General features: G+C 48.3%; 1 protein-coding gene across 1 annotated transcript in view; it reads right to left on the bottom strand.

The window, feature by feature from the left end:
* The window catches only part of SMIM14 (small integral membrane protein 14), a 388,157-nt gene that overhangs the window by 168,774 nt on the left and 206,325 nt on the right, over positions 1–13,058 (bottom strand). The window contains exon 3 of the mRNA XM_078678316.1: positions 9,369–9,480. Coding sequence (XP_078534442.1) covers positions 9,369–9,443 — 75 coding nt within the window. The 5' untranslated portion in view covers positions 9,444–9,480. The remainder of the gene's footprint in view (positions 1–9,368; positions 9,481–13,058) is intronic.

The following is a 13,058-nucleotide window of genomic DNA, read 5'->3' as shown; positions in this document are numbered from 1 at the left end:
GGGAAAAAAAGACCACCGATTTGGGAGCTCATGAGTAAGGCAGGTCAAGAGTTATTGTTTTCAAGTCCCTGATTGTAATGCCATGGGAGATTCTCAGTTTTTCTGAGAGTGAAAATCTACACCAGATTCTTAAAGGTTGTGTGAGACTGGAATAGACTTTGTAAACACCTGGGGAGTGCAGATCATCTTGCATTCTTTAACATTATTGTTCATTATTGGATGAATGGTCTAGCTCACATGTGAAATGGGCTCATTCATTTATCCTCAACTGATCTGCTTATCAGCTTGAAAGTTTTGTACCTCTTTCAGGCATCAGTAAGTTACTGCCATCCTGGTGAAATCCACTGTCTTGCTCCCCCGGAAGAGGACAGATTGCCGATTTAGGATCCTTGCCTCTCTATGCCGAAAGTGCTAGATAAAGCCGATTATGCTCTTTTCCTTCCTGGGTTTGCCATGCCTCTCATGAGTCCTGGGCAGGAAGAACCACTGGTGGAAAGCCCACTTCAAACAGGTCAGAGGTGTGGGCAATTATGCCCCAGCTACCCTGTAGCAATGGGATGTTGGCTCAAGAGTTTCCTACAGCAGAGCCAGAAGAGGCTTCTTTGTCAGAAAGCTAGAGTTTTCACCACCTCTAAATAAAGTGGGGAATGTCAGGTATGGGAGGAGCACTGCTGGTTTGGCCTAGGGCTCCAGCACCAACAGATCCTAAACGAGACGTGAAGAACAAGAAATGGAAGTGAAGACAGCGGTAGCCTGTGAACTACTTTTATCACCCGACAATCAAAATGGCAGTGCCCGAAAAGAAGCTGTAAGTCCCAGCACATGCGTGGGAGCGGAGTGCCTGGTGGGCCTTCCTAGCTACTTTTTGCTGACGGAATGGGCTGGAAACCTACCTGCCTGAGAGTGCAGCCTGTTAGCGAAGTAGACACTGCACGACAGAGCAGTTAATAGAGAAGCATTAAGATCCAGTGAAACATTGCAGGTGCCTTCCAAAGCTCTGCAAGCCCCCTTGAGCGTATGACATGGATAAAGTGGTATGCAGCCCCAGGGTGTGGAGGTGGGCCCATATGTCTGACTGCAAGTTAGCTACTGAAAGTTAAATAGCTTGTAATGGACTACTGTTGGGATGGAAATTGTATTGTATTGTACTAGATGTGTACCCCTGTCCTGTGAGCTCCAGTTGCATTGAAATCTGGATCCTTGGTAACAGTTTGTGGTTATAGGCAAACACAGATCATGCACGTGTGCTATGACCTAGGTCTGTCTCACAATTGCAGTCTAGTTAGATCAGGAGGGGAGGACAAGAACTGTGAGAAGTTGGCTTGGTATATGCTGTCCACCAATTAAAGTGGGCACCTTGCACCAGTCCAAATGACCCTTATTGATGATTATGTTAAAGACAACCTTTATTGAAAGCTATCCTAGTGGTAGCTATGGAGAGCAGCCTTCAGGCTAAGTCTTGAAGCAATGTAAAGCAGCTTGTTTTACCAGATCATAACCTCCTGAATGACCAAATGAAAGGAGAACCACACAAGTGTTATTATAAAAATATGTATTTATTACTAAACACTCTCTACTAATCTATTTATGAGATTAGAGTACAAAGTACACAATATTAAATCACTAGAACACCAGTAAATAGCACAATACACAGTGGGCTCCAGGGGGAGACCAAACCATATACTAAGAAAGTGGTATAACAACCACGACTTGACTAGACACAGGGCCTAGAACACATAGAATCGCTGGGACCCAAAGGAACCACCCAAGGTAGTGACACAGGGGACCCACGGAGGACGTGTGCAGTGTGGGAACACAGGCGCGAGCTCCGTACAACTCTATGGGAAAGTCGCAGTTGGAATTTTAAAGATTAAGGACACTTAGGAGAGGACTTCAAGCAAACACTTTGGAACATAGAAGATTCTAAGGCCAGCACCCTTGAAAGTACTGAGGTACGTGTGTTACCTATCCTAGAGGAGCCGGGTGCATAGGGGTCAAGTGGTGTCGGAAACGCTTATCGATTTCAATGGCGTGATGCAAAGAAGTGCTGCTGCCGGGAAGATGAAAAGTGTCCGGTGTGATCCAAGCCTGGATCGGAACGCAGAAGAACCTGAAAGCTGAGGGGACAGAGTCTGGGTCATTTCACAGTGACCAGGGGCACAAAAGACGAATGCCCACTGATGTCGGTTGCTTCAGGTGAGAAGAGGTGACGCTAGACTCTGCAGCCACGGGGACCAGGAGACGTAGAGGACGACCAAAGTCTGGAGGTCAGCTGTCCCACGAAGGATGTTGAGTGCTGGGGGGTCAGTGTGCCCAGATTGAACACCAACAAGCCTTGGCAACTGCAACCCACGCGGTCAGAGGAAAGATGCTCCTGTGAGGATCAGCAAGGTCCTGGAGACTCTACAAGCGATGGAGAGTCAGGGCACATATGGAGCAACCAGGAAAGCCCACTGAAAGTTAAAGTTGCCTTCACAGGGACCCACAGGTCAACGGACCAGGGATCGCGAGGGGACCTCAAGAGGAATCACAAAATATCAGCCCACGGAACACTCGTGGAGTGTAGGCCAGTAATCTTTGGTGGAAACCCTGCTTGGGTTCTGGACTACAAGTAGCCCAAAGCAGAGGGATCGTCAAAAAGCATATGCTGCAGCAAATGGACACGGTGTCCAGGGGTATGGATTGCACGGTCCTCACGAGGGCTGCGGGTCTCAGGTTTGCTGAGACCACTAGTCGACCTCGGGGACACTTGGGAACACACCTCCTGTGTTGCAGAAATCTTTGGAGTCCTTAGGAGCTCAGGATATGCAAACCAGTCAGATGTGTTTAAGGTGCCTGCTTTGCAGGGGAGTAACTCCTTTACTCCAAAGGAGATTCTTCAGTCATCCAGCATAGTGTAGATTTTCGAAGTACTTGGTTCCTGTAGCAGAGTTTTGTCCAGGTAAATTTAAAGTCCTGTAGTCAGGGGTTCCTACTTTATACCCAAGGAAGCAGTGGGACATACTCTGGGGACCCACCAATGGGAGGGTCAGGACAGAGGAGTCGTTACATCCATGTCCTTTGTCCAGTTTCGCGCCAGAGCAGGAGCAAATGGCTCCTGCAACCGGTTTGAATTGGGACTATACACAGGGACACCAAATGTGCCCCCTGTGCAGACATTAAAGCACTCTCAGAGTGCACCCACCCAGCCCCAATACACTAAAGCCGGTCTTGGATGTGGTTACACCTCCCTGTGACAGGAAGCCTATTGTCAAGCCTTCTCCTGCTCGAGCACCACGCAGCAGCAGCAGGGCAGACTCTTGTCTGTGGCCGGCAGTATCCATTTTGTGATGCCAGGTTCTGTAAAGCTGGGACCGGGTGTACCGGTGTTGTCATATTTCTCCCTTTAGGAGGGTGGTTTTGACACCAAACACGACATGTTTCCATGCAGCCGTTTTAAAATTTAGCATTTACCGCAAGGTTATAATGCACTTAAGAGTATATGGTTGGCTGCAACACAGAACAACCCGGAGAATAGATTCCAAAGGCTGTAGAGGGGCTCTGCTCATGCATGGGCACCCTCTCACATAAAACCCAGCACCCTGCCTTCAGGATTGATAAGGCCTACCACAGGGATGACTGATAGGTTTATATGTGCCGTGATATAAGGTAGATATAGTGAACCTATATCTAAGTAAGGGGTGCATGAACCACCGTACACAGGTTGCAGTAGCAGACCTGTGGTGTCAGTTTGAGTGGTCTCTCAAGGGTGGTACAATACCTGCTGCAGCCCCTGGGAGGCCTCTGGGGTACCTATGCCCTAGGTACATAGTATAGTCCATCTGCATTGGCATGGTTAGTCCCAGGTCTATGTTCCACTGTATAGTCTATCCCCTGTAGGGAAATGGACCACCTCAAAAGTTTAGGGTTTTCACCCTTCATCTGTTTTAGCCATATGAGGGGCTTATGGTCAGTCTGAACAGTGAAGTGAGTGCCAAACAAGTATGGCCTCCGCTTCTTTAGAGCCCAAACCACAGTAAAGGCCTCCCTCTCAATAGCTGACCAACGTTTCTCTCTGGGGGTCAGCATTCTGCTAATAAAAGCTACTGGCTGATCCTGACCCTCCTCATTCAATTGTGATAACACAGCCCCTACGACCAACTCAGATGCATCTGTTTGAACAATGAATTGTTTGGAAAAGTCAGGAATTTTCAGAATGGGAGCAGTGCACATGGCCTGGTCATCAAATGCCTTTTGACAGCTAACTGTCCACTGAACTTTCTTTGGCATTCTCTTGGAAATTAAGTCATTCAAATGGGTCACTATGGATCCATAACCTTTGACAAACCTCCTATAGTACCCAGTCAGGCCCAAGAAAGCTCTTTGTCTGAATTTTGCTCTGCAATGGTTGAACCTGGCCTCCACCCACAAGCTGGCCCAGGTATACAACTTGACCCTGCCCTATCTGGCACTTGGTGGCCTTGATAGTGAGGCCTGCTTTCTGCTGTGCCTCCAACACATTTCTCAGATGGACCAGGTGATCTTCCCAGGTGGAGCATTCTTCAAACCAAAGGGCATCACAACAAATTGGTAGTGCCCACTAGGGGTAGAAAATGCTGTTTTTGGGTTTGCATCCTCAGCTAATCTGATTTGCCAGTAGTCAGCTGTTAGGTCAAATGTGCTCAGAAACTTGGCTGAGGCCAAAGTATCTATACGCTGATCTGCCCTAGGGATTGGATGGGAATCAGTCCCAGTGACTGCATTGAGACCCCTGTAGTCAACACAAAACCTCATCTCTCTCTTACCATTCTGCATGTGAGGTTTGGGTACCAAGACTACTGGTCTAGCTCAAGGTTTATCTAAGGGTTCAATCACTCTCAAATCCAACATCTTCTGGACTTCAGTCCTGATGCAGTCCCTGACATGGCCAGGTTGCCTGTAAATCTTATTTTTAACAGGCAGAATGGTGTAAATTCAAAGTGGCACATCTCGAATGCAACCAGGGACAGAACTGTGCAAATACCCAAACCCCTGTTTGCACATCGGAAGAACAAAAATCTAAAAGACTTAATCACACGTTCATGCATGACAAATACAGTAAGAGAACCTACACAAACCACACTTAAGGGAGCTACTACTTTGGTAGGGAACTACAAATGTATGTCAAACCTTCATAATTGCGAGACCTATTGCATTGCAAATGCTTGTTTTTGCTGGTTGCCAAGTAAACTTTTTCTTGCTTGCAGCACAGCAACATCTACTGACTGCCCCTTTTTACCTCCTATTCATAACCTCTCACTTTTTCTTTTAAGACGAACAGATAACCAGGTTTTAAATAGCATTATTACCATTTGCCAACTTGCAGTCTGCGTTTATGAAGGCAATTCTACATTCATTGTTTATAACCAAAATGCATACAATAATGATCCGTGCTTTCATCCACAAGAGGGCGCTCATAAATCACCTACAACACACTAACAAAATAGCATCGATCAGCTGCCACATCTCTAAACCATGGACGAAATACAAATGCAATTTCTACTTTCATTAACAGGTATTACTGTACACATGAAATATCTCCATAGGACAAACAGGCATATATGGGTTAGTAATTAAACACTACACATTTTAGTGTGCAAGTTTAATGACTCTCAAGCTGGGCCAATGGAATTATGCGGTAAAGAAGGAACAAATAAATAAATAGGGTTAAATAAATATGCAATAAGAAAAGACAAATTATGTGGAATAAAGCAGCACGTTTTGTGGAAATATTAAATCATCATATAATCATTTTTCCAATGTTAACAGCGGGCAGAGACTGCACCTCATGAGAATCAATTGAACACCAGAACGCAGCATCAGCAAAGAAAAAGTCACCTGTCATTGCTAGGTAAATGACCTGCCAAGGTAAACGACCTGCCACTTCACAGCAACACGTGGCAGCATCTTTATTAACTTTTGATCCGCGTGCGCTAGAAAATCTTTTTTTATAAAATCTGTAAATTCTGCAGCAAATGCACTACGACCGTAATTATCTGGAAAACGTTGCGGTCGCCGAATCGCATAATTCCATTGTCCCTACGTTTAAGTAATGCATATGTAAGCATGGACCTGCTTGCCTTTAGACTTACGACGTTTTTAGGTTTCGCTGGAGGGCGGAGCTCTTAGCTCCGCCTCCAGAGAAATCTGTAGTCTTCAGTAAGGGACTCTTGTTAGGTTTCGCTGGAGGGCGGAGCTCTTAGCTCCGCCTCCAGAGAAATCTGTAGTCTTCAGTAAGGGACTCTTGGAATACGCCCTCTGTTTCATTGGCTAGCTCCATAAATGGAGGCTAGCCATTGGAACAGAGATCTGTCCGTCAAGGCCGGACCAGATTCGGGGGCGTTCCCGCGATTTTTTCCCTGGGCGTTCCCTCTGTGTAGTAATGCAGCGGTGGGCGGAGTTTCGTTTTTTATTTTTTACGAAGTACAGGTCATTGCTTTGTTTTTCTAGCCTTCCTGCCCCCCCCTTCCACCTGTCCTTGTGCCTGTTCCCACCCCCTCCCGCTGTCCGTGTCACACTGGAAGTCCATGGGCGTGCCTTGCCGTTCCCGCCCCCCCCTCGCCCACCCGGCATCTGGACCGTTTGTGGTTACACCCGGCATTTGCCCGTAAAAATCAGCCCCCGCCTGCCTACCTAAGGAGAAGGGCCGCTGCGCTGCCCGCAGCGACCCGGAAGTGGTTGGCCGGCCGGAAGTGCCTGCCCCCGCAGCCCGGGGGGAAGAAAGAAGCATGGCGGCCGGTTTGCAGGGCTCCCGTGATGCGAGGGAGCCCTGCTGCATCTAGGAGAGCCCAGGAGGAGAGGAACCCCGCCCGCGGCCCCAAAGCGACCGCCGGAGGAGTGCTGCAGGGAGCAAGGCTCCCGTGTGAGGAGGAGAGCCCCGCCCGCCAGAAGACAGTCGGTGAGTGGGAGTTCCATTTGTACCGTTCTTGGATGTGTGAATAGTGAGTTAGTTTAGCATTAGTAATTTTAAAGTGCGGGTGACAACAAATGAACATACAATTCCCCAAGTTACTTGCGCCTGCATTGCAAATACTGAAGTCAGCTCTCCTCCTAATGAGGATGACCAGACTGCTAACCAAAATGGCAGTCGATGGTGCTCCGCTCTAACAGGCGGAAATGCACCACAATACTCTGGCGTTTTGTTCAGCGAGAACTTTTCACAAAAATATAACAGTTCGGTAATCCTGTGTTTTGGACTGGTGGTGCTGCGGGGGACCCGTGGTGAGCCAACCCCGCATGAAAGAACATATTTGCTGGTGAGTCCTGGGCCCCTAACACAGGTGGAGCAGTCTCTGTGGATTGCTTGGTCTAAAACGACTAGCAAAGTGGGCCTAAATGGACAAACATTGAGACTGGTGCAGTTAAGACGTTGCCCTGAGCCCTGGAGCTGAAGGTGGCAACCACTGGGGAGGAACTGGATTGGGCCCTGCTAATTAGCATGCTGAGAGGGGGACATCCAGGCACGGATTTGAATGTTCACCACAAACACTTTTAGTGTGTGTGTCCTTCCTCCTGTTGGAACGCTGCTTGGTCTGAGCGCCCACTGTTTTGAGCCCTTCCTACCTCCCCTGGGCTGACAAGGCTTGAAACAGATCCAGACATGCTGTCTAGCAGTTTAAGAGGGGCCCGTGCCACAGACCAACCATGGTGGTTGCCAGAAATAAAAGTAAAGGCACACTTAAAGATTTACTCCAGCAGCATTTCAATAAAAAGAAATCAGATGCTTCCCATTGCCAAACCAGACCACCTAATACAGTCTTCAATGGGACCACTATCTGGGCACATGTTGAACATATTCAACTAATTTGTAAAGTAATGTATGCTGAGATTAGAATTACCATGTTTAAATTGTTTGTTGCCGAGACCCAGCATGACTGGGTCTCGGCAACAAATTAGGGACAGTTGTTATTCTATTTATAGGCAGTTCAAGCTCTGGTTAACATTTTTCAAGTTAATTTTACAGACTTCACTATAGGGGGGTCATTCCACATTTACACACCTGACCTCTCCAGAAGCCCACCACACAGAAGTGCTTTGAGAGACTACCTGCAGCTCACTTATAGATCTACATGACACAATTGATCATAACCACCTAAAGTAATATGCGTAAATATCCCTGAAAAGTATAAATGGCTTCTGTATGAACTCGCACTACTAAATATGGACATGGGCCTTCTATATCCCCACTGACTAGGCTCGCCCCAGGTCGAAGACCTTCTCCTCCCACTTCTTTTCTTCATCCACAAGGAAGACAGCAGGTGTGGTAATTCTTATTTGAGGAGGGTGTTGTTCAAAGTTAAAGACCACTGGAAGAAAAAGGAGGGGAAATAGGTGGGATTGTGGGGTATCAATAGAAATCAATCCCTCTCACTTGTGTCACTTTACTCACTGAACCAGGGCCAGGAGCAATTCTTTTTCTGAGGACTAGACCTTACATTGGAATGGGCTAAAGGCCCCCTCATGGTGAGAGGACACCTGAACCTGTTCATGAACTAGGAATTAGATCAAATGCAATACAATTATGGAGGGATGGCTGTCCTAACGGATCTAGGGACAACCCATCTTGATGGTCTTGGCTTGGCAGAGATATAGGCTTCCCTTGGGCAGCGACTAATCCCATTTTTCGTCCACCTGTGTGTGGCTAGCTCTGGGTGTGTGTGTGTGGCTCTGGGTGTGTGTGTGGGTGGTAGTAATTGCTGTCTGCTGAGCTCGTCCGTAGGGTACAATAGTTCTCACATTTGTGAGAGATTAAGCTATTGGCAATGTAAATGACAATGCCATTTATTTATCTGTTTTCAAAACCAACACATAAATACAAATTTTGTCATTTGCAATGCCAATAGCTCTAACTTCTCCTAAGGCGAAACCGTTGCATTGTAAATGCTTGTTGTAAAGTGGGTCCACAATGCCTTTTAGTCAGGTGGAAGAAGAAAAAGACTGCCACGTGTGAAAGAGAGAAACAACATGCAGTCGCGACTGTCTCAAATAGAACATTACATTAAGAGTTGAACATATTTCTCATACAACTAGAAAAATGCAGGGCTAGTAAAGACTCCAAACATTAGAAGGTAATAATATGGTATATAACAGAATTCCCCTTATATTCCAACATGTAGCTACAATCACCTGAAGAGCGGAGATTGCCGATTGCGTGGTTAATTCACATTTAAAGATATTAATAAAAATGTTATTTTCTTTAAATGTATGTCTCTTGGAGCCATATTCTAAATCCTGGCCACGCAGACTTTGAGGCCCATCATACTGATCTTCATCCACGACCACAGCCTTCAACTCATATTTAACTGGATTAAATTAATCAATTCTGTGGAAATGTGTAAAGTTATTCTCACCAGATTAATGAGACGTCTCATTGCATTTTCGTGAGAGCAAATGCACTCGCAAGGATCGAATCCGCCTTCCGCCATGGCTGAACAGATCAGCTTGGAGCAGTCTGGCTTTTAACTGTAAGAGACAGAGGGCAAAGCCAGTAGATCAACATTTTGGTTAACAATATTTTACTGGTAAAACATCCCATAAATGACGAGTGTTGGCGAATTGGAGTAACGTTCTCAGCACTCAACACTTCTATATTTTTTTATTATAGTTATAACAAAAGGAATTTTACATAAACACTGAAAACGAGATTCAAATATAGAACTGTATTCAACAAGATGCTTCCCCACAATTATGTTGCAAGAGAAGCAAGAAATGATGGTGCTAATTTCACATTTTTACTAATGCACATAAAGAAATAACTTGCCTTTGATAGCACTCTTTCTGGTAGAGAATTCCTCACCTTCTGAATATTACCCATGAGTCAGACTGGACCTGGAAACTTTCAAGCAGCCCCCCTGCCTGGGCGCCGGTAGCTTCAGAAGTGGCACGTGCGGATCTGCATATGGGCACTACTCGTGCACGCTGGTGTCAGTTGCTTTCTAGGCTGTTCGAGCCCCCACACACAGGGCCCAACAGCAAACTTGTTCCTAATCGGTGTCCATATTTCTAAACCAGGGACCATTTTAGGTGGAAAACAGTCAAGTACACAGAATGGATGAAAGGATCCCTGATAAATCTGCAGTTAGATAGAATATCTACCAGAAAGATCCTTACCGAAGGTAAAAAAAACTTTTCTGATAGATATTTACAACTGCAGATTCTTCACCTTTTGAATAGATACCAACGCAGTGTCTCCCAGGTGGTGGGTCTGTGAACTGGCTCAAAATAAAAAGTCCTGCAGGACTGAGGGCAAAATGCCCATCTCGACAGACCTGGCTCGCCAGACAGTAGTACTTCATGAATGTGTGGAGTGACACCTATGTAGCAGCCTCACAAATGTCCAGGACAGGCACTCTGTATGCCAACGCAGTGGTAGCAGCCTTGGCTCTGGTGGATTAAACACGCAAACCTTCTGGGGGCTATTTCCTGGCCATTATGTAGTAGGTTTTACGATCCAGCAAGAGATGGTCCTTTTCTGCACTGCCATGCCCTTCTTCCCTCCAGCAAATCCCAGAAAGAGTTGATCCCCACACAATGGTAAATGCAAAAACATAGAGCTCTTTACTTATCCAGACTGCTGGACTTGGGCCCTTAGGGCAGGTTCACCCCTAGACTTTTTGCGTGAAATGGTGACCTGGCCATGGTGATTTTTGGATTCTGCGCACTTTCACTGTGTCCCAGTGGAAAATGCGTGCGCACTCTGAGTGCATGTGCTGAGCTAGGCCTGCCCGCCCATAGGAATGCATGGGGAATGTATGTGTCCCTGGTAGTTCCTGATGCGTGGGGTGTACAGGCTTGAGTCTGGTATGTGTGAACTCGTGTGAGTGAATGCTGCGCAACGGTGTATGCAGCATGTATGTGTCTAGTAGGGAAGCGCCATTTCTAGACATGGCTGTACGTGTGCTGTGAGGGTGCTGGCGTGTGATTGGCTGGAGCTGGCTGGCATGCCAGGCTCCAGGAAGTCTGGATGGGTCTGCCCGGTGGTGAGTGGGAGATCTGCATGAGTAATGTGTGGGAGGAGTGTACCTGTGTCCTGGATGGGCTGGGTTTTCCCCACACAATGCTGGCTCCGCCCCCCTGTGGAGAGTCTAATGACCCAGGCCCTGCCAGTGAATAGAGAGGGTGGTTGAGGTAAACAGAGTACTCAAGAACCAGCTGCGACTGGTTCCGCCCCCACTCTGCACCCTCAGACAAAGGGAAATGGTGTATAAAAATGGGGCTGTGTCCCCACAGATGTTGTTCTCTTCCAGGATCCTGAGGGGGCTGTTGTTGCTGCTGCTGGGCCAGAGGACCGCCACTTGGACTGTCTCCCTGCCTGGAGACCCAGTGTGCTGGCTCTGGGCCCAGCCTTGCCCCCTGCCTGCCTACAAGGACTTTGCTGGGTCCTTTCCTGATTTATAGCGCTAGGAGCGCTTGGCTTTTCCCTCTAGCGCTTGAGAGCGCTTTGTTTCGTCCTAGCGCTGGGAGTGCTGTGGTTTGTGCCCACTAGCGCTTGAGAGCGCTTTATATTGACAACGAGGCGCTTGGGAGCGCTTTTGTAAGGCAGGTGCCCACCCTGCATTTTTGCTGCTCTAGCGGCTGCCCACGCCGCATATTTGCGTGATTTATCACCCCCGGATTGCCACTACAAGACGAGCTTCCCTCGGGCCGCCGCTCTGCCCACGGCGACCCGGAAGCACCTCTCTTGCCGGCCAATCAGAAAGCGGGCCGACGGAAGTCCCGCCCCCACAGCCGCGACCCGGAAGTCAGGCAGACCGGGGGCAGGACAGAGAGGCAGGCGGAAGCTGCTGCCTGCCGGGGCTCCCATGTGAAGGGAGAGCCCCGGGGAGAAGTGCTGCAGGGAGCGAGGCTCCCGTGTGAGGAGGGGAGCCCCGCCCGTCCTGAGGAAGCCGAGGAGCGGGAGCCCTCGAGGAGGAGCTGCAGCACCAGAGACCGGTGAGTGCCCGCCCCCTCCCCTCCAGAAGCGAGTCACTTGTGCTCAGAGGCCCGTGGGGCCTCAAGTGATTCCCGAGTCCACAGAGGACTCCAACGACCGGCTGCACCTTTACTTCGAGAGCCCAGGGAAGGCTCGAGGTGCCCCATTTGTTCAGAGCCCAGAGAGGCTCCAGGCACCCCAAGTGTTCTCGGGTCCCCCGTGAGGGACCCCAACAGCCCAGTGAGGCTGCATCTTTTGGTTCTAGAGCCCAGAGGAGGCTAAAGGGGGCATTTTCGTTTGAGAGCCAGAGAGGCTCTGGGGTGCCACAGTCATTTCTGCTTCAGGAGCCCAGGGAGGCTCAAGGGGGCATTTATTAATTTCGAGTCCCCAGAGGGGGGACTCCAACGTTGGTGCAAGTCCTTTGCCTAGAGCCCTGAGAGGCTCAGGGGGGGGCATTTTGGTTGGTTAAAGTCCCCAGAGGCTATTGAGGGTCTCATTCCTTTCTAGGGCCCAGAGGGGCTCAGGGGACAGTCAGTTGGCCAGAGTCAGCAAGGTTCCCACATTGGCCCCATTGTTGTTCTTGAGCCCTGGCAGGCTCAAACATTGTTGCGCCAGTTGCCCAGCACTTTGTGGGCAACTGCTACGTTTAGGCTCCTGGACATTGGACACAGGGCGTCCTAGCCCCAACAAGGCCAGAGGGCCTAGGGACAGTCACAGGTGGTGACTTACGTGAGTTTGGCGCAATTGTACTTTCTATGCACCTCTGAATGTATTGTTTATGCGTCATGTGCCTTTACACCTCTGAATGAATGTCATGCATTGCATCATGTGTATGTTCTTACACCCCTACAGGTATTGTGATACATAGGTGGTTGTTTTCTCCCTAGGGCAGGTGGTGCTAGTGAGGTCCTGTTACCAGTAGTTACTGGTTGTGTGCTAAAGTAAATTTATATTTTACCTTCTAAGTGCTATTTCTGAAAGTGCTACTTCTGATTCCTGACAGTGGTCCAGGTGGCCCTGTCTTGTACATATCCCCTGTAAATTCTGCCCGTGCCTCTGGCACATTGTAAAGTGTGTGTTTTATCTAATGTGTTTTGGTGTAATACAAAGGCTATTTTTATATAACCTT

This window comes from Lissotriton helveticus, chromosome 2_2, assembly GCF_964261635.1.
Source record: "Lissotriton helveticus chromosome 2_2, aLisHel1.1, whole genome shotgun sequence".
NCBI lineage: Eukaryota > Metazoa > Chordata > Amphibia > Caudata > Salamandridae > Lissotriton > Lissotriton helveticus.
The sequence above is the reverse complement of the archived record's forward strand: the minus strand, read 5'-3'. Positions and strand labels throughout refer to the sequence as shown.